We start from the raw sequence: 22,550 nt of genomic DNA on the forward strand, positions 1-22,550 counted from the left end.
CCATATGGGCACCAGTTCTAGTCCCGGCTGCTCCTCTTCTGATCCAGTTCTCTGCTATGGCCTGGGATAGCAGTTGAAAATGGCCCAAGTCCTTGGGCCCCTGCACCCATGTGGGAGACCCAGAAGACGCTCCTGGCTTCGGATTGGCACAGTTCCGGCCATTGCAGCCATCTGGGGAGTGAACCAGCAGATGGAAGACCTCTCTCTCTGTCTCTACCTCTCTCTGTAACTCTGTCTTTCAAATAAACAAAATAAATATTTAAAAAAATAGTTATGTGGGAGGCCAGCGCTATGGTGCAGTAGGTTAATATTCCCTGCCTGTGGCACTGGCATTCCATATACGTGCCAGTTCTAGTCCCAGTTGCTCCTCTTCCAATGCGGCTCTCTGCTATGGCCTGGGAAAGCAGTGGAAGATGACCAAGTCCTTTGGCTCCTGGGAGACGGAGAAGCAGCTCTTGGCTCCTGGTTTCAGATCACTGCAGCTCTGGCCGTTGTGGCCATCTGGGAAGTGAATCAGCAGGTGGAAGACCTCTCTGTCTCTGCCTTTCTGTAACTCTGCCTTTCAAATAAATAATCTTTTTAAAAAAATAGTTATGTGGAGAAATAGGACTATAGGGCTTCTACATTCCTATCCCCCAACTTAGAGCACTATGTTCAAGTTGTAATGTTTGCCTTTTTCTTTTAAAGTGAAGGTGAGAGGAGAAAAAGACACCATTTCTCTCCTTTGATTGGCACAAATTGTTTTGATAAAAGGAAGGAGTAATGGCCGGCGCCAGCTCACTAGGCTAATCCTTTGCCTGCGGCGCCGGCACACCAGGTTCTAGTCCCGGTTGGGGCACCGGATTCTGTCCCGGTCGCTCCTCTTCCAGGCCAGCTCTCTGCTGTAGCCCGGGAGTACAGTGGAGGATGGCCCAAGTGCTTGGGCCCTGCACCCACATGGGAGACCAGGAGGAAGCACCTGGCTCCTGGCTTCGGATCGGCACAGCACGCCGGCCACAACACACCGGCCATAGTGGCCACTTGGTGGGTGAACCGAAGGAAAAAGGAAGACCTTTCTCTCTGTCTCTCTCTCACTGTCTAACTCTGCCTGTCAAAATAAAATAAAATAAAATAAAATAAAATAAAATAAAATAAAATAAAATAGAAGAAGAAGGAGTATTGGGGATTTGGAAAGTTAAGCAAGTTCACATTTGCTCATAGTTTAGCTCAAGGAAGCCATGCTTTGGTCAGACAGAAAACTCAACTTTTACCTTTCCTCTTGTTTTGAAACATGAGGAAATAGAAAGGAAGAAACAGAGTCCAATGCAGAACACCCTATCATCTTTGGGCTGCCACCCAGGGTCTGTTGGGGTCAAGATCGAAGCACCCTCTGATAGCCCAGGCCTAGTGGTCCTGCGCTGCATCTTCACTACTGATGGGGCACATGGCTAGCCACTTTTCTCCTTTGGAGAGAGAACTCTCCAGCATAAGCCAGTGTTTCTGCCATGGGCAGCCTTTAGATGAAGGTGATACTGCTACTCCTTCCCTGCCCCCTGACCCAGAACACAGCTCACCGTATGTTTCTCCTCATGTGGGAGGGCTTCTGGGCTCTCTTCTTTTTGGGGTCCTCGGAGGCTAGGATCTTGCCTTGGTGGCGCCTAAGCTGCTCTGAAGGCTCAGATTGAGATGAGGTAGTTGAGGCGCACCGTGGCGGCTGCTGCCCATCTTCCCCCAGCTGGGCATGCTCAGGGCCACACATGCCTTCCAGAGATGGGTCTGGGGAAAAAAAAAAACAAACAAAAAACAAGAGGTGCATTTACTGGGGTGGGAGTGGGGGATACGTTTTGCTGCCAGACACATCTGGTTCAAATATCAACTCAGCAACCTATTAGCTGGTAACCTAAGGCAAGTTACTTACAGCTCTCTGGAAAAAAAAAATTTTTTTGACAGGCAGAGTGCACAGTGAGAGAGAGAGAGAGAGAGACAGAGAGAAAGGTGTTCCTTTTGCCGTTGGTTCACCCTCCAATGGCCGCCGCACCACGCTGATCTGATGGCAGGAGCCAGGTACTTATCCTGGTCTCCCATGGGGTGCAGGGCCCAAGCACTTGGGCCATCCTCCACTGCACTCCCTGGCCACAGCAGAGAGCTGGCCTGGAAGAGGGGCAACCGGGACAGAATCCGGCGCCCCAACCGGGACTAGAACCCGGTGTGCCAGCGCCGCAAGGCGGAGGATTAGCCTTGTGAGCCCCGGCAGCGGCAGCTCTCTGAATTTCAATGGATGTATCTACAAAATGAAGGTAGTGATACCAAACCTCAAAGTGTTGTAAGAATTAAATAGTATGTATGCCTAGAATCAAGTCTGGCCCATAGCAAATGCCAATCATGTCTCCCACTACAGTTTAGCACTAAGCTCAGACTGAGGGGCTTTCTGGCCTCAGAATGCTCAGGGAAGAGTATCTGAGCAGCTGGGTTCTCAATCAGCTCATACTTTATTGTGCGACTCTAAGCAAGTCTTTTCACCTCTTTCTGTCAACAGGGAGGATACTCCTTGCATGTCTTACAGCATTTACTCACTCAACCATCTGATGAGGGCTTACACTGGGGCAAGCACTGTCCTAGAAGCTTCAAGAGATGTTTGTTAAAAGACTCCTTCAGTGTAAGGAGTTCTATTTCGGAAGACAGGCCATATATAAACACAGACGTGACATGGCAAGATACACTTAATATCACAGAATGGGCAGGTCAAGAGACCTAAAGAAGTTAAAGGTTTAAGACCTTTTTTTCAGCCAAAGATAATTAGCTAAACCAAGAATAATTGTTATCATCATAGTAATATGACAGATGCTACTTTATACAACAATCACAAAGGAATTATACAGGAGGTAAAATGCAAGTAGGCGCAGAAGCTAAGCAGAGTATCTAAAGGTAATATCTCAGAGGAGAAGGAGGGAAGGGAAGAGATTTCTGGCAGAGGAAATATCATCTGTGACATAAACACCTTAAGTAAGGACCAGGGTTGGAGTAAGATCTATGTGCACAGCCCTCTCCCCATCTTGGCGATGCCCCACATCCACTAAAGCCCCTCAGATACAGGCAATACACAACCAAAAGGTTTTTCCCAAAGTTAAGAGGAATTCAACACTAGAACATAAATGCCAGATCTGAGGTGCTCTTGACAATGCCAACTGGCTCTGAGGCAGGAAGAACCCAGCTGATCTGTGTTTTTGGTGGCTTTTTGCTTCCTTTAAACTAAACTATAGATTTTATTTGGTTTTCAACTAACGTCCTTTTTTTATTTTAGGATCCCATCCAAGATACTATATTGCATTTAGCTGTCATGTCCCCTTAGTCTCCCTTAAATAGTGGCAATCTATTCTTATCTCTCATGATCTTGACACTTTTCTAAAAGAGTCCATGAAATACCAGACACTGGTCAGATGTTCTCTAAACTATTCTCCAATTTGGATTTGTCTGATGTATTCTCATGACTGAACTGGGGTTAAGTTTTTCTGGAACATCACAGAGGTGAAATGCCCTTCTCATCACATCAAGGATACCTGCCATCAACATTATTTATGCACTTCAATCACTTGGTTATTTGCAAGGATTCTCGACTTTAAATTACTATGTTTTCTCTTTCCATATTTTATTCATTAGAAGCAAACCAATAAGCCCAACCCACATTCAGGGAGAAGAGAATTAAGTTCCATTTCCCGGAAGAAATATAATATTCTATTGGTAGTTCTCTATTTATCTCTTTTCTTCCACATTTATTACTAGGAATTTCTCTGTAAAGGATATCTGCCCCTCTTATTTAATTATTCAGCACTCTGTTTATATTAGTGTGGACTTAAAAGAATCTATACAGTTGCGGCTTACTAAGCTAATCCTCCGCCTTGCGGCGCCGGCACACTGGGTTCTAGTCCCGGTTGGGGCGCCGGATTCTGTCCCGGTTGCCCCTCTTCCAGGCCAGCTCTCTGCTGTGGCCAGGGAGTGCAGTGGAGGATGGCCCAAGTACTTGGGCCTGCACCCTATGGGAGACCAGGAGAAGTACCTGGCTCCTGCCATTGGATCAGCGTGGTGCGCCGGCCGCAGCGTGCCAGCCGCGGCGACCATTGGAGGGTGAACCAACGGCAAAAGGAAGACCTTTCTCTCTGTCTCTCTCAATGTCCACTCTGCCTGTCAAAAAAAAAAAAAAAAAAAAAAAAAAAAAGAATCTATACAGTAAGAAATATTCAAGCCTGGAGGCTTTGGTAAAGAGAGATGGGGTTGCTATAAGTCTTAACAAGTGAACCAATAAGTTACTGTACCTAAGCCAAAAGAAAGATGATGAATCATCACCCTCTGTACTAAGGCATCACTAGTAAACAATGATTAGGCTGTTTTCACCATCAGTATCCAAGTCAAGGAATCAGGAGTGTCCTAGACTTCCTACTATTGATCATCTTCTACATAGCTCAGTAAGGCCTCTTCCTTGTCCTATTCATTCCAGGTTCCTATGGTCCCTTTCATATTGATGACGGGTTCTAGAACGGCATAGAGTTGGAAACCAGTGTTTCCTTAGAGATAACTGGGCCTAAGGGTTCAGTTTGGATACTAGGGCCAGACTGCTGGGTTGTGAACCTCAGTTCTGTCCCCATTTTACCTTTCTGTTCATCAGTTATAAAAATGAAATAACAACAGTGACGTCAAAGGGTTGTGGCGATGACTATCTAAGATAGCCCAAATAAAGAACTAAAACACAGAGCACACAAAGCTCTTGGACCTTGGTCAGTCATACTAGGTAGCAATATTTATTTCTGTGAAGACCTCAAACTGCAATTTTATATCCTAATCAAAAATAAGAAATAAGGAGCAGGTGTTAGGTGCAATTTAGTCACCACTTCGGACACCTGCATCCCATACTGGAGTGCCTGGCTCTGTTTCCAATCCCAGCTTCCTACTTTTTTTTTTTTTTAAGATTTTATTTATTTACTTGAGAGGCAGAGTTACAGACAAAGTGAGAGACAGAGAGAAAGGTCCTCCGTCCGCTGGTTCACTCCTCAAATGGCTGCAATGGCCGGAGCTGCACCGATCCGAAGCCAGGAGCCAGGTGCTTCCTCCTGGTCTCCCACATGGGTGCAGGCGCCCAAGCACTTGGGCCATCCTCCACTGCCTTCCTGGGCTGGCTATCCCAGCTTCCTACAACGCAAGTCCTGGGAGGCAGCAGATGATGGTTCAAGTACTTGGGGGTCTGCCACACATGTGGGAGACCTGGATGGAGTTCTGGGCTCCTGGCTTCAACTTGGCCCAACCCTGGCTTTGTGGAATTTTCAGGATGTGAACCACCATCAAGAGGATCTGCCTTTCAAATAAAAATGAAAATAAAAATTACACAAAATAATTTTAAAAACATCAGAAATAAGGAAGTAAAGGCAGAAGCTGAAATAACATGTACAAACTGCATTTTATCACAGCAGGGTGCACCACACAGAGAAACACGTAATATGCAGTGTGATAACTGCCTAACTATGACAACAGTTGGGGAAAAAACAACAATCTAGCATTACTTAGTGTTTGGCACTGAGGTGCCAAAATCTAGGTTTCATCAGTAGGCACTAGCTAGTAAAGAAATAAAGAATATTCTAGGAGCATAAGCAAAACAAATGCAGTGTTAAGAAAGAATGGCTGGAAAAAACATGTGCAGTTCAATATTCGCTAAAATATGGGTAAGCCCAGGAGATTCATTCCTCTGCAGTAGCACTGGAAGCACCTTCCTTAGCCCTCATATCAAGATAAACTGGAGATTTCAGGTAACCTTTGCTTTTTGAAGATCAACAGGGGAATGGCCCAGGAGGGCATCAGTCAAGCAATGCTCATTGATGAGATATTGCCATACCATTAAGACCTGCAAGAGGGGCCAGAGCCGTGGCTCACTTGGTTAATCCTCCGCCTGCATCCCATATGGGCGCCGGGTTCTAGTCCTGGTTGCTCCTCTTCCAGTCCAGCTCTCTGCTGTGGCCCGGGAGGGCAGTGGAGGATGGCCCAAGTGCTTGGGCCCCTGCACCCACATGGAAGACCAGGGAGCACCTGGCTCCTGATCGGCGCAGCGTCAGTCATAGCGGCCATTTGGGGAGTGAACCAATGGAAGGAAGACCTTTCTCTCTCTCTCTCTCTCACCGTCTTTAACTCTACCTGTCAAATAAATAACAAAAATGCAAAAAAAAAAAAAAAAAAAGACAAAAAAAGACTTGCAAGAGGTTGAAATTTGGCTCTTATTACCAACAGATCTGTAGTAGGCCTTTTAGAAAAGGCCTCCCAAAGAGGCCAGAGTGCAGGGTGGCAAGGAAACTCTAATGATGCAGTGGGAGCCTCGGCTCAGGGACAGGTTCTATTGTTCAGAGGAAGCAAGGTACCACTGCTTATGTGTTCAACCAAGAGAACTGAAAGAGAAGCTTCAAAGTAGAGCTCCAAGCTTGACCAGTTGCTCTCCCAAATTCACTATCCTCTTCAGTCCTCTCTAATTTCCATCTGAAATACTACAGGAAGAAAGGTTAGCAATTCTGTTTTCTTTGAAAAGAACTACCATTCCTTTAAGCAACACTTCCTCTCCCAAAAGCTAACATTTCACAAAATATTGCTGTCACCTTCCTCCTCCTAACTCACTGTCCTAAGTTTTTGTCTCCTAAAAGAGGTGGTCATCAAATTCCTCCTTTCGAACAAATAGCTAGCTGGAAAGCAGACTCTCAAGAGCGGGTGTCTGTTGCTAAATGACCACTTCCACCAATACTGCAGCTTGGCCTACACACTAACTACACTGGGGGCTGGATTGGCCCACTTCCACTTAGTGTGTTGTTGGGTCCTCTGGTCTAGTTCTGTGACCTTTGACATTCTCCATGTCCTTTTTTTATTCTGTTTTGTTTATTTCACAAGCAAATCTGTTGAGCAACAATTTGGAGGAACAGTTGGAAGGAAGGTTAGGAGACAGGCAGAGAAGATAGAGCCGGAGTACGGAGGGCAGATCTTGAAGGCAGGTCAAGGGGTTTAAAATTGATCTGTCGGATGGTGTGAACTTATAGGCAAATGTTTTATTTCCTTGTTCTGGCTTCTGCATCTCAGAGTAGGCTGATCCTAGAAGGAGAAAGAACAGAACCTGCTGGCCTTTCAATAGCACAGACAGATCCACTAATTCCAAGTTAAGAGGCCTGGCAGCCAACCCCTTTGACCAGCATAGGGCTGAATGTGGCCAAATGCAGCAGCAATTTTAACATGATCAGACGCAGTACACAGAATTCTCATGCATACTTATTAGTTCAGATACAGGTTCCCTACTTTCTTTTACGCAGAGGATACAGGTCTGTATCAGCTCCTTAGCAACCAGTATTCCTTGAATGAATCCTTGCCTGCTGGGTTCAACAACTAACTTTTGCTTATTAAAGAGCTTTTGTTATAGATATATTCATATTTATAGTTCATTGTCATGAAAGTCAGCCTTTTACAGGTGCTTCACTGCTGTTTCACAATACCTATCAGGAAGTTTCTTGTTTTTACATAACATAATATATACCATGCCTCTAATAAACTACTTTTTTTTTTTTTTTTTTTACAGGCAGAGTGGACAGTGAGAGAGACAGAGAGAAAGGTCTCCCTTTTTCCTTTGGTTCACTCCCCCCAGTGGCCACTGTGGCTGGCTCATCACGCTGATCCGAAGCCAGGAGCCAGGTCTCTCCAGGTCTCCCATGGGGTGCAGGGCCCAAGCACTTGGGCCATCCTCCACTGCACTCCCGGGCCACAGCAGAGAGCTGGACTGGAAGAGGAGCAACCGGGACAGAATCCGGCGCCCCGACCAGGACTAGAACCCGGGGTGCTGGCACCGCAGGTGGAAGATTAGCCTATTGAGCCACAGTGCCTATAAACTACTCTTTTTTTTTTTTTTTTTTTTTGACAGGCAGAGTGGACAGTGAGAGAGAGAGACAGAGAGAAAGGTCTTCCTTTGCCGTTGGTTCACCCTCCAATGGCCGCCGCGGCCGGCGCGCTGCGGCCGGCGCACCGCGCTGATCCGATGGCAGGAGCCAGGAGCCAGGTGCTTTTCCTGGTCTCCCATGGGGTGCAGGGCCCAAGCACCTGGGCCATCCTCCACTGCACTCCCGGGCCACAGCAGAGGGCTGGCCTGGAAGAGGGGCAACCGGGACAGAATCCGGCGCCCCGACCGGGACTAGAACCCGGTGTGCCGGCGCCGCTAGGCGGAGGATTAGCCTAGTGAGCCGCGGCGCCGGCCTATAAACTACTCTTAATAAAATATTATTTCAAAACTTCTATAAATAAATTTTCCCTAAGATAAAAGTTAACTTTACACTATAGGCCATTTTTGCCTTCTGGCTATTAATCACATAAATTTACAACTTAAGCTAAATAATTTAACTTTCAAGAAGTAGCCCTCAGGGCCGGTGCTGTGGCATAGTGGGTAAAGCCGCTGCTTGCAGTGCTGGCATCCCATATGGGCGCTGGTTCAAGTCCCAGCTGTTCCACTTCTGATCCAACTCTCTGCTATGGCCTGGGAAAGCAGCAGAAGATGGCCCAAGTCCTTGGGCTCCTGAACCCACATGGAAGACCCAGAAGAAGCTCCTGGCTCCTGGCTTTGGATTGGCCCAGCTCTGGCCATTGTGGTCATCTGGGGAGTGAACTATTGAATTGAAGGTCTCTCTTTTTCTCTCTGCCTCTGCCTCTCTGTAATTCTGCCTTTCAAATAAATAAATACATCTTTTAAAAAAAAAGTAGTAGTCCTTCTCAAACTCTATAATATAACTCACCAACAGCCAGTAAGAAAAAGGAGAAAAGGTTCAACAAGTAGGTAAAGAAACATGTGCTTTGACAGATGACAAATGTAAATTTGCATTGGCAAGGCTTGCAAGTTAATGACTATTACTGCCCTCATTCAGCTCACAGAAGCAGATCTGGGTGCAAACACCCCTGAACTTTCTCCTTCACGTGAGCCAGCGGTGAGCAGCACTGACCAGTTATACAAACACCAAAGAACACTTACATAAGCTCCTTGGGAAGGAGTTATGAACAGCACTACCACAAATGTGACTGAACAAACCAGTAGCTTTGAAAGAAGAAAAACTTGTACACTTCATTCAATGAGGGCACAAGCACAAAGCACTAGAGAGGTATCTTCCAGCTCCTAGTTTACTCCCCCAAATGCCTGCAACAGCTAGGGCAGGCCAGGAGCCAGGAACTCCATCCAGGTCTCCCATGTGGGTGAAAGGGGCTCAGGCACTTGAATCATGATTTGCTGCTTCCCAAGGTGTGTAACAGCAAGAAGCTGGCTTTGATGTGGTGGTGGGACTTGAACCTAGACACTCCAGTACAGGATGTAGATGTCCCAAGCTATGGCCTAACCCACTGTGCCACAACACCCACTCCTATTTTTTCTTTTTGATTTACTTATTTGTGGTACAATCCACTACAGCTAGAGTAATGAGTTTTAATGTTCAGAGAGCAACAATTTTGTTCTGCAAAGAACTAGATAATACTTTAGATGATAAGGTTTCAGTCACAGCTACTCAACATTGCTGCTGCACACATAAACAAGCAAAAGAATATGGCTGTGTTCCAATAAAACTTTGTTTGCAGAAATAATTTTTAAAAGGAATAAAGTTGTAAGACTCACACTTCCTGATTTTAAAACTTAACTACATAACTACATTAGTCAAACAGGCTGGTACTGGCATAAAGACCAGCATAATAGCACGAAAATAAACCCTTTGTAGATATGCTCAAATGATTTTCAACAAGGGTGCCAGATTATTCAACAGAGAAGGACAGTCTCTTCAGTGGTACTGGGAAAACTGGATATGCAGAATGAAATTCTTCTAAAAATTAACTCAAATGGACCTATGATCCAAATTTAAGACTTAAAACTATAAAATTCTTAGAAAAAAAAGGACAAAGTTTCTTTACATTGGATTTGGCAATTATTTCTAGACTATGATATGCAAACACACAGGGAACAAAAGAAAAACTAGATAATTCATACTTTGTGAAAATTTAAAACTTTGTACTTCAACAGAATAAAAAGGCAATCCATGTACTGACAGAAAATATTTACAAGTCATATACCCAAGTATTAATAAGCAAAATATATAAAGAACTCCACAATTCAATAAACAAAAAAAAACTGTGATTTAAAAAAATGGGTAAAGGACTAGCACACACATTTCTCCAAAAAATAAAAGTGACCAAGTAAACACAAGAAAAGATGCTCAATGTCACTAATCCTTAGGGAAATGCAAACAAAACTATAATGAGGTACTATCTGACACCACCAGGAGGGTTAATATGGGGGAAAAAAAGACAACAGAAAATAATGAGTGTTGACAAGCATATGGAGAAACTGGAACCCTTGCGCCCTGTTGGTAGAAATGTAAATCAGTATAGTACTATGGAAAACAGTATGGTGTTTTTCTCAAAAAGCAAAAATAGAACCATATAATCCAGCAATTCATTTTGGTTTAACAGAATACCAAAGACTAGGTAATTTATAAAGAAAAGAAATTTATTTCTCACAGTTGTGGAGGCAGAGAAGTCCAATATCAAGGTGCTGGCATCTGGCTAGGGCCTTCTTGCTGTGTCAAGCCATGGCAGAAGACAGAAGGGCAAGAAACTACAAGAGCAGGCATGCAAGAAAAACAGAGACAGAGAAACAGAGACAGAGAAAACACACAAGAGGGAAGGAGGATAAACTCATTCTTTTTATCAGAAATTCACTCCTGAGATAACTAACCCAATCCCATGATAGTAGTATTAATTCATTGATAACAGCAGGTATCTCACTTAGGTGGCAGGGACCCAACCACTTGAGCAATCATCCCTTAAAAGTTCCACCTCTCAACACTTACACTGGGGATTAAGATTTCAACACATGAACTTTAGGGTACAAATTCAAACCATAGTGGTAATAACCAAAAGAATTGAGAGCAAAGTCTTCAATAAGTATTTGAACACTCTTATTCATAGCAGCATTAGTCATAACAGCTAAAATTTGGAAGCAACACAGGGACTCAGGGTATGTGGCTTAGCAGTTAGAATGCCTGGATTCAAGTCCTGGCTCCATTTCCAATTCCAACTTCCTGTGACCGCAGACCCTGGGAGTTAGCAGGAAACAGCTCACATGCTTGGGTCACTGCCACCCACCTTGAAGACCTGAATTCAGTTCCTGCCTCCCAGTTTCGACCTGGAACACCTCTGGCAATTAGGGGCATTTGGGCAGTGAACCAATGGTAGATGGAGACTCACTCTTTCCCAAAAAGATAAACATTTTAAATATGGAAGCAACTCAGCAGATAAATGGATAAAGCAAAAGGTGGTGTGTGTGTGTGTGTATACACAAAATGAAATCATACTCAGCCTTAAAAAGGAAGAAAATTTTGCCATTTGCTATAACATAGATGAACACTGAGGAAATTATGCTATGAATAAATGTCAAAAAGATAAATATTACATGAGGAAAGGGAAGACTGGAGAGTTACTGTTTAATGGGTATAGAGTTTCAGTTGTGCGTGAGATGACAAGAATCTGGAGTTGGATGGTATGATCGGCTTACAAAAATATAAATATAAATATAAATATAAATATAAATATAAATATAAATATGATCCAGCCTGGGAAAGAAGTAGAAGACAGCCCAAGTACTTGAGGCCCTGCATCCGCATGAGAGACCAGGAGGAGGATCCTGGCTCTTGGCTTCAGATCAGCCCAGCTCTGGCAGTGGTGGCCATTTGGGTAGTAAGCCACCAGATGGAAGACCTTCATCTCTGACTCGCCTCTCTCTCTGTACCTCTCAAATAAATAAAATATTTTTAAAAATATGAATGTACTTAATACTACTGGACTGCATACTTAGAAATGATTAAGAAAATAAAACTTACACATTATTTTACTACAGTTTAAAAAAATGGAAAACAGAAATAGTTGGTGGATTAAATTTGTCTTGTTGGCTTTAGTTTGCCAACCAGTGGATTAGTTATGTTCAATCAATATGTTACCCAGAGAGGCTAAACTGACTTACAGCATTGCCATCAGCAACATATACACAGTAATTTCCCCACAGTCTCACTCCAGAGAAGTATTTAAACTTTTGCTTCTTCCATTCTCTTGCTTTTCTTTTGAGATTTTATATTCACTTTGTCGATGTTTGGTGATCACAGGCCTTATAAAGTTCTGTCTACCCACTCTTATAAAGAGCAAAACATGTCTACAACAGGGATACAACTATGAAAGTACTCTTGTGATAAACCAAAGTAAAATCAGGTGTTAAGAGAATATCATAGAGGGAAATTATTGAGTGAGAAGAGTCAGAGAAGCAGGAAGAAATGATGATTGAGTACAGATCTGAAGACTAAGCATAAGATAATTATGTGAAAAGAACAATAACATTTCCTGCAGAGTAAACATACAAAAGTTTTGTGACAGAAGGGACAGTGGAGCTCAAGAAACTAAAGAAAGGCTACATCTCCATCTTGTATATCCCCAATTCCCTAGATGTCAGATACTGAAGATAAGTTTGGAAAAAGAGGGAAAAAGAATAAAAGGTAGAGTGGGTGCCATGAACATATGATTTATTAAAAGTTGGAAATTTAGGCATTGCTAGCAATACTAAATTACGATGCTAGCAACTTATGAGCTTCAAGGTCCTACAAGAATTTTTTAAAGACTAATTCAAAAGTTGCCTTGCAGGAGAAAACAACAAATTAGTATTGTTGTAGACATGGAGAAATGAGTGCATATACACTTTGGTGAGAATGTAAAGTGACACAGCTGCTGTGAAAAACAGTAGGAAGGAAGGGTCTTCAAAAAAGGTATGTAGACTATGCCTCTGATTTAGCAGTTCCACTTCCAGGTATAGAATCAAAAGAACTAGAAGTTCTCTAACAGATATTGTATACCAATGTCCATAGCAGTATTATAAACAACTCAAATGTTCATTAATGGATGAAAGATAAAATGTGTTGATAATGGCATAATAATGTAAATGTTCTTGATGCTACTTAACTATACACTTTAAAATGATTAAAATGGTCATTTTATGCTATGTATATGAGAGTACCTCAAAAAACTCATGGAAAATGGGATTAAAAGATAAGTTTATTTTGGTACAGAAATTTTGAAATCCACAGATGGTTTTTTCATAACATGCATTTTCCATAAAAATCTTTTTAATCCATAAACTTTTTAACGTATCCTTGTATTTTACTAAACACACAAAAGAAATTGGCTTAGTCATTATGCTAAGGGAAAAAGCCACAGATTATTTGATTCCATTTATACAAAATGCCCAGAACAGATGAATCTTAGAGAAAAAAAGTAGTTTAGTGGTTGCCAGGGACTGGGACGAGGGGGTGATTGCTTATGAGTAATGAGGTTTCTTTTCGTGGTGATAAAAAATATTCTGGAATTAGACAGTGGTAATGAATCTACAACTGAATATACTTTTTTAAAAAATCACTGAATTACACACTAGAATATTGAATTTTATTAGTTTGTGAACCAGACAAATAAAAACTATATATATTTTTAAAGATTTATTTATTATTTATTTGAAACTGAGAGTTACACAGAGAGAGAACGAGAGGCAGAGAGAAAGAAAGAGAGAGGTCTTTCATCTGCTGGTTTACTCCCCAGTTGGCCACAATAGCCGAAGCTGCACCGATATGAAGCCAGGAACCAGGAGCCTCCTCTGGGTCTCCCACATGGGTGCAGGGGCCCAAGGACTCGGGCCATCTTAGACTGCTTTTCCAGGCCATAGTAGAGAGCTGGATCGGAAGAGAAGAGGAGTAGCTGGGACTAGAACCGGCGCCCAAATGGGATGCCAGCACATCAGGTGGCAGCTTTACCCGCTATGCCACAGTGCTGGCCCCAAAACTATCTATTTTTTAAAAGCTGGGTTAGTTTAAATAAAATTAAAAAAGAAAAAAAAAGCTGAGTTAGTGCTACTGCCTACAAGCTAGAAAAGGTATAACTTGGAGCAAACCAATACTTGTACTAAAATCACTAGAAATTCACTTTCAAATTAAAAACAAAACAAAACCCCTTGAAGGCATTGAAGAGATGATGAAACAACCAGGGTAGGGCAAGATTTCAGAGAAACCTGCAAGAAGCTGAGATTCTAAGCCATTTAAATACAGAGATCTTTTTAAGGCACAGAAGAGCTTGACAGTTTCTTGAGGCTAAAGAAACAAAAAACTGGAGACACAAGGTACAATTCTGGTGACAAAAGATAGGCAGAACTGAGCCAAAAGTCAGTCCATTTTCTGCTCAAGTCATTTGCTGCATCTCAAAGCTGAGTGAAATAGGAGGTTATAAAACTAAAAATAATACCAGTGTAAAGCAGAACAGGTATTTATGCAAACTCAGTGCATAAAGGAGACAAGGATTAGGATGTAGGAGCCACAGGAGCCGATGGCCCTAGGGAACACTGAGGCTCTTGGTTGGATCCTCTGGATGTTATTTCATTCTAGGAGCACAGAAGTAGAAAATGCCTTATAATCCAACCTCTATTCAGCTCTGTCCAACCGGATTAAGGAGATGAGATCTACTCTGACTAAAAGAGGAAAAGGAAACCCGTTCTAAACTACACAGTCCTATAGTTTTGTTTTTTTTTTTTTTTTTTTTTTTTGACAGGCAGAGTGGACAGTGAGAGAGAGAGACAGAGAGAAAGGTCTTCCTTTGCCGTTGGTTCACCCTCCAATGGCCGCCGCGGCCGGCGCGCTGCGGCCGGCGCACCGCGCTGATCCGATGGCAGGAGCCAGGAGCCAGGTGCTTTTCCTGGTCTCCCATGGGGTGCAGGGCCCAAGCACTTGGGCCATCCTCCACTGCACTCCCTGGCCACAGCAGAGGGCTGGCCTGGAAGAGGGGCAACCGGGACAGAATCCGGCGCCCTGACCGGGACTAGAACCCGGTGTGCCGGCGCCGCTAGGCGGAGGATTAGCCTATTGAGCCGCGGCGCCGGCACTCCTATAGTTTTTATATACAATGTCCAGTGGAAAATTACTAGGAGTGCCAAGAGATAAGACTAAATTGCCAAAAACTAAGAGGGAAAAACAGACAACAGAACCAGAATCATTGTTGATTTTGGTAAGAAAGTATATAAATAGGGGGAGAAAAATTGTTCAAAAGGCACAAGAAAACAGAAAGATATGGAGAAAATACAGAGAAGGTCATTGATAGAGCAAGGATAAAAAGCTTTAGATTCACGTTGACCTCTCACATAACAGCAAACAGGCCCTCATTTCTCTGTCCAGCTAATACCGTCTCACCGTGCCTTGGCCTGCCTCAGCCCTGCCTGGACTGCTGGTCACACCACTATCTGAAGAGTCCAGCTATCAGCCTGAGCTCTCCCCACTCCTCCCAAGCTCTCTCCCCACAACTCAGCAGCTCAGCCCAAGTTCAGCCTCAACCCCAGCCCACACCCCCCGCAGTTCACACCGTACTCTCACAGGACCTTTAGAACTAGCCCAAGCTCTCCGTCTATCTTGGCAGCCCAGCTTTAGCTCAGACCCCCAAGCCCTTTCCTGCCCCGTGGAACTATATAAACCACTAGTCCTTAAGGGAAGGTGCTCGCTCTCTGCTGTGTGTTCACTGGCTACTCTCTGCCGTGCATTCCTGAGGGAAGGGGCGCCTCCCAGGCCTGATTCTGAATAAACCTGGTCTGGCCGTGGCTTCATACTCTGTTTCTTCTTTCCTGCAGTCACCAGAAATTAAATACATAAAAATGGAATCAAAGAGAAAGTGTAGAAACAACATGTATAACTAGAATCAAGAAACTTTGTGGGGGCCGGCATAGTGGCATAGCAGGTTAAGCCTCTTGCCTGCAGTGCTGACATCCCATATGGATGCCAGTTCAAGTCCCAGCTGCTCTACTTCCAATCCAGCTCTCTGTGGGTGGCTTGGGAAAGCAGGGGAAGATGATCCAAGTGCTTGGGCCCCGCACCTATTTGGGAGGCCTGGAAGAAGCTCCAGCCGTGGTGGCCATTTGGGGAGTGAACCAGCAGATAGAAGAGTTTTCTGTCCGTCTCTCCCTCTCTCTCTGTAACTCTGACTCTCAAATAAATAAATAAATCTTGAAAGAAAGAAAGAAAGAAAGAAAGAAAGAAAGAAAGAAAGAAAGAAAGAAAGAGAGAGAGAGAGAGAGAGAGAGAGAGAGAGAGAGAGAGAGAGAAAGGGAAAGGGAAAGGGAAAGGGAAAGGGAAAGGGAAAGGGAAAGGGAAAGGGAAGAGAGGAGAGGAGAGGAGAGGAGAGGAGAGGAGAGGAGAGGGAGAGGGAGAGGGAGAGGGAGAGGGAGAGGGAGAGGGAGAGGGAGAGGGAGAGGGAGAGGGAGAGGGAGAGGGAGAGGGAGAGGGAGAGGGAGAGGGAGAGGGAGAGGGAGAGGGAGAGGGAGAGGGAGAGGGAGAGGGAGAGGGAGAGGGAGAGGGAGAGGAGAGGAGAGGAGAGGAGAGGAGAGGAGAGGAGAGGAGAGGAGAGGAGAGGAGAGGAGAGGAGAGGAGAGGAGAGGAGAGGAGAGGAGAGGAGAGGAGAGGAGAGAAGAGAAGAGAAGAGAAGAGAAGAGAAGAGAAGAGAAGAGAAGAGAAGAGAAGAGAAGAGAAGAGAAGAGAAAAGAAGTGAAACTCTGTGAATACCAGGTAGGATAGATAAAACTACTGCTAGGGAAATTATAGCAAAACTGTTGAAAATCAGTAACAAAAAAAAATCTTACAAGCAGTCACAAATGGGTGAAAACACATTCCCTTCAAGGATCACAAAGTAATGACAACAGATGTTTGACCCATGAAAGATGCAAAACAGTGGAAATTTTCTAGTATTGTTAGAAAATAACTAGCAATCTAGAATTTTGTACAAGTACTATATCCTTCAAAAATCAAGACAAAGAAATCTTCAAACAAGCACAGAATTTGAAGTAGTGCCAGGAAACTTACACTAAAATAAATATTAAAGGGAGTTCTTCAGACAAAAAGAAAATATTCTTAGAAAACACAAATGAGGATTTGTATTGGGGCATACCAGGTAAAGCCACCGCCTGCAACACTGGTATCCCATATGGGAGCCAGTTTGTGTCCCAATTGCTCCACTTCCAATCCAGCTCCCGGCTAATGGCCTGTGAAAGGCAGGTGAAGATGGCCCAAGTACTTGGGCTCCTGCCACTCACATGTGAGACCCCAAAGAATCTCCTGGCTCCTGGCTCAGCCTGCCCCAGCCCCAGGCAATGCAGCCATCTGGGGAGTGAACCAGCGGATGCAAGATCTCTTTCTCTCTCTGTCTCTCCCTCTCTCTGTGTAATTCTTTCAAATAAATACATAAATCTTAAAGAAAAAGAAAAAGGAAATGAGGAACAAAGAATAACAAAAAGAGCAAATATGTGGAAAAATAAAAAGAATACTGACAACATAAGAACAACAATGTTTTGTGACATTTAAAATAGACACCTATGGGCCGGCGCCGGGGCTCACTAGGCTAATCCTCTGCCTTGCGGCGCAGGTACACCGGTCGGGGCGCCGGATTCTGTCCCGGTTGCCCCTCTTCCAGGCCAGCTCTCTGCTGTGGCCAGGGAGTGCAGTGGAGGATGGCCCAAGTGCTTGGGCCCTGCACCCGCATGGGAGACCAGGAGAAGTACCTGGCTCCTGCCTTCGGATCAGCGCGGTGCGCCGGCCGCAGCACGCCGGCCATGACGGCCATTGGAGGGTGAACCAACGGCAAAGGAAGACCTTTCTCTCTTTCTCTCTCTCTCACTGTCCACTCTGCCTGTCAAAAAAAAAAAAAAAAAAATAGACACCTATGGCCGGCACCGTGGCTCACTAGGCTAATCCTCCGCCTTGCGGCGCCGGCATACCAGGGTCTAGTCCCAGTCGGGGCACCAGACTCTGTCCCGGTTGCCCCTCTTCCAGGCCAGCTCTCTGCTGTGGCCAGGGAGTGCAGTGGAGGATGGCCCAAGTGCTTGGGCCCTGCACCCCATGGGAGACCAGGAGAAGCACCTGGCTCCTGCCTTCGGATCAGCCCGGTGCACCGGCCGCAGCACGCCAGCCATTGGAGGGTGAACCAACGGCAAAGGAAGACCTTTCTCTCTTTCTCTCTCTCTCACTGTCCACTCTGCCTGTCAAAAAAAAAAAAAAAAAAAAAAAAAAAGACACCTGCATCCCTATCAGAGCACTGATTCAAGTCCTCTCTGTTCTGCTTCCAATAGAGCTCCCTGCTAATGCACCTGGGAAAGTAACAGAAAATGGCCCATGTACTTGGGCTCCTGCCACCCATGTGGGAAACCCAGAGTTTCTAGCTCCTGGCTTTAGCCTGGCCTAGCTGTAGCTGTTGCAGCCAATAGGGGAATGAATCAGAGGACTGAAGGTCTCTTTCTCTTGTCTCACCCTCTCAGTCACTCTGGCTTTCAAATAAATAAATAAATCCTTAAAAACAAAACAAAGCAAAACAAAAATAACAGCATCCTACATTGGAGTACATGCTCAATATCTGGCTCTGGCTCCTGACTCCTTGCTAACACAGACCCTTGGAGGCATTAGTGATGGCTTAAGTACCTGGGTTCCTGCAAACCACATAGACAATATAGATTGAGTTCCTAGTTCCTGACTTGAGGCTCAGGTCCAGACCTGGTTATTACGGGCATTTGGACAGTGAACCAGGGATAGGAATATATGTGCTCTCTCTCTTTCTGTTATCTCTGACTCTCAAATAATTTTTAAATAAAATTTACGAAAACTAAAAACACATGGGAACAAAAACATAAAAGACAGGAAAGAGGTAGATATTAAAATGTTCTAAGGTCCTTTATTAGGATGTGGTTTGAGAACAAATAAAAACAAAATCTTGGGGCTGGTGCTGTGGCTCAGCGGGTTAATGCCCTGGCCTGAAGCGCTGGCATCCCATATGGGCGCCGGTTCTAGTCCTGGCTGCTCCTCTTCCAATCCAGCTCTCTGCTATGGCCCAGGATAGCAGTAGAAGATGGCTCAAGTCCTTGGGCTCCTGCACTCACGTAGGAGACCCGGAGGAAGCTCCTGGCTCCTGGCTTCAGATCAGTGCAGCTCCGGCCGTTGCGGCCATCTGGGGAGTGAACCAGCAGATGGAAGACCTCTCTCTCTCTCTCTCTCTCTCTCTCTCTCTCACTGCCTCTCCTTCTCTCTCTGTGTAACTCTGACTTTCAAATAAATAAAATAAATCTTTAAAAAAAAAAAAACAGAACAGAATCTTATATAAGACAAGGATGAATAATATAATCTAGGATAATCACTAGAAAGATTATGTAACTAACAAGCCAGTAGGGAGAAAATGGAATCACTTTTAAAAATAAATCAGTTTGACTGGAGTTGGCACTGTGACGTAGTGGGCTAAGCCTCCGCCTGCGGCACCCGCATCCCATATGAGCACAGGTTCTAGTCCAGCTCTCTGCTATGGCCTGGGAAAGTAGTAGAAAATAGCCCAAGTGCTTAGGCCCTTGCACCCAAGTGGGAGCCAGGAGCTTCAGATCAGCCCAGCTCCAGCCATTGCAGCCATTTGGGGAGTTAACCAGTAGATGGAAGACCTCTCTGTCTGTAACTCTAAATAAATAAATAAATAAATAAATAAATATTTTTAAAAATATCAGTTTGGGGGCCTGCACTGTGGTGCAGTAGGTTAATCCTCTGCCTGCGGTGCCAGCATCCCATGTAGGGGCCGGTTCTAGTCACTGGCTGCTCCACTTCCAGTCTAGCTCTCTGCTGTGGCATGGGCAAGCAGAAGATGGCCCAGGACCTTGGGCTCCTGCACCTATGTGGGAGATCAGGAAGAAACATCTGGCTCCTGGCTTTGGATTGGCGCAGCTCTGGCTGATGCGGCCATTTGAGGAGTGAACCAGCAGAGGGAAGACCTTTCTCTCTGCCTCTCCCTCGTACTGTCTGTAACTCTAACTCTCAAATAAAATCTTTAAAAGAAATAAAATCATAAAAAAATCAGTTTGATTAATCCAAAGGAAAGCAAAAACATTAAGAACAAAGTTGAGGTAGAAAAACAACACTAAGATGATAAAAACTTTAACACAACTTTATCAGTAATTACATTAAATATAAATAGATTAATGATTCAAATTTTAAGAATTCACATGGTCAGAGTGAATTTTTTTTAAAGATTTACTTATTTATTTGAAATTGAGAGTTCCAGAGAGAGGAGGAGGAAGAGGAGGAGAGAGAGAGAGAGAGAGTGAGCCAGCGAGCGTCCATCTGCTGTTTCACTCCCCAGACTGCCAAAATAGTCAGGGCTGCTGGGCCAGGATGAAGCCAGAAGCCAGAAGGCTGCTCCAGGGGCCAGCGCCATGGCGCAGGAGTGCCAGCACCCCATATGGGCCCCGGTTCTAGTCCTGGTTGCTCCACTTCCGATCCAGCTCTCTGCTATGGCCTGGGAAAGCAGTGGAGGATGGCCCAAGTGCTTGGGCCCCTGAACTCATGTGGGAGACCCGGAAGAAGCTCCTGGCTCCTGGCTTCGGATTGGCGCAGCTACGGCCGTTGCGGCCAACTGGGGAGTGAACCATCGGATGGAAGGCCTCTCTCTCTCTGTTTCTCCTCTCTCTGTGTAACTCTGGCTTCCAAATAAATAAACCTTTAAAAAAAAAGAAGAAGAAGAAGAAGAAGGTTGTTCCAGGTCTCCCACATGGATGTCAGAGACCCAAGTACTTCAGCCATCTTCTGCTGCTTTTCCCAGGCCATTAGCAGACAGCTGGATTGGAAGTAGAGCAGCCAGGATGCAACTCAGCACTCATATAGTATGCCAGCAATACAGGCAATGACAACCTGCTGTGCCAGTGCTGGCCCCAGATTGGATTTTTTAAAAAAAATAAAACTCAATTATCTGATCCTAGCAAGCGACACAATAATAAAAAGTTGGAGCAGGAGTTTGGTGCAGCTGTTAAGTTGCCAATGGAACCCAAGTTCCATTTGCAGTGCCTGGTTCAAGTCCTGTCCTTTTTTTTTTTTTTTTTTCCCAAGATTTATTTTACTTATTTGAAAGACAGAGTTACAGAGAGAGAGGTAGAGGTAGAGGTAGAGGTAGAGAGAGAGGTCTTCCATCCGCTGGTTCACTCCCTAGATGGCCGCAATGGCTGCAGCTGTGCCGATCCGAAGCCGAGAGCAAGGAGCTTCTTCCGGGTCTCCCACACAGGTGCAGGGGCCCAGGGACTTGGGCCATCTTCTACTGCTTCCCCAGGCCATAGCAGAGAGCTGGATTGGAAGAGGAGCAGCCAGGACCAGAACCGGCACCCATATGGGATGCTGGCACTTCAGGCCAGGGAGTTAACCTGCTGCGCCACAGCACCGGCCCCTGTTCTCCTCCTAATCCAACTCCCTGCTAATGTGCCCCTTAGGAGGCAGCAGATGATGGCTCAAGTACTTGGGTCCCTGACACCCACGTGGGAGACCCAGGTTGAGTTCCAGGCTCCTGGCTTTTGGCCTGGCCCAGCTTTGTCTAACTACATGCATCTGGGGAATGAACAAGCAGATGGAAATTCTGTCTCTACACTTTTCAAAAAAAAAAAATTGATGTTTTTTAGGGGGTGGAGGGGTGAATGGCAGGTATTTAGCTTAGCAGTTAAGATGCCTACATCCCACACTGGAGTACCTGAGTCTGATTTCTGGCTCTGGGTTCTGACTCCAGATTCCTGCCAATTTAGACCCAGGGAGGGAGTAATAATGGCTCAAGTAACTGGGTTCCTAATACACATGTGGGATACCCAGTTGAGGTCCTGGCTCTAGATTCAGCCCTGTCCCACCATCGGCCATTACAGGCATTTGGGTAGTAAATCAGTGGATAGTAACTCTGTCTCTGTTTCTCTCTCTGACTCTCAAATAAGATTCTTTAAAAAGAGAAAAAAAGTAAAAGTAAATATATAAGCACTAACAAATACTAACCAGACGCTGGTATATCTTTACTAATATTGATAAAACAGACTTTAGGGTAAAAAATACTAGAAATAAAAAGGGATGTTTCATAATGACAAGGGGGTCAATAAAAAGGGAAAATATAGCAATACCAAATCTGTAAGCATGTAACAGCTATCTCCAAAATATATCGCACAGCACAGGTGTTTGACTAGTGGTTAAGGTGCTGGTTTTGACACCTGTATCCCATAGTGGAGTTCCGGTTTTGATACCTGCCTCCAGTTCCTGACAAACCCTGGGAGGCAGTGGTGACAGCTCAAATACCTGGGTCCCTGGCACCCACATGGTGCAGACCTGGGAGACCTGGATTGAGGGCCTCATTCCTCAAGGAGATTACTGGCAAAGGCTTAAAGGAAAATGTCATAAACTGAAAGAAAAGAGGCACACAACACTATGTAAGTTTAGCAACCTTGTCAATGGCAGTAACATGGAAAAGGGAGATCAAACCCAGGTAAGCATTCAAAGTCCTTTGTTACAATCTCAGAAATCTTTTTCTTAAAAAGATCTATTTATTTTATTTAAAAGTCAAAGTTACAGAAAGGGGGGGGCGGGGGACAGAGAATCTTCCACTCGTTCACTCCCTAAACAACTGCATCAGCCAAAGCCAGGAGCCAGAAGCTTCATCTG

At 44.7% G+C, this 22,550-nt stretch overlaps 1 protein-coding gene across 3 annotated transcripts in view; it reads right to left on the minus strand.

Moving 5' to 3' along the window:
* RAD54L2 (RAD54 like 2) overlaps positions 1–22,550 on the minus strand; it is a 126,854-nt gene that overhangs the window by 31,656 nt on the left and 72,648 nt on the right. For all 3 annotated transcript variants that reach the window (XM_070050757.2, XM_002713224.6, XM_070050756.2), the window contains exon 3: positions 1,554–1,755. In XM_070050757.2, the coding sequence (XP_069906858.1) occupies positions 1,554–1,755 (202 nt within the window). The remainder of the gene's footprint in view (positions 1–1,553; positions 1,756–22,550) is intronic.

Source organism: Oryctolagus cuniculus, chromosome 10 (genome assembly GCF_051225735.1).
Source record: "Oryctolagus cuniculus isolate XC-2025 breed Fujian yellow rabbit chromosome 10, ASM5122573v1, whole genome shotgun sequence".
Lineage (NCBI taxonomy): Eukaryota > Metazoa > Chordata > Mammalia > Lagomorpha > Leporidae > Oryctolagus > Oryctolagus cuniculus.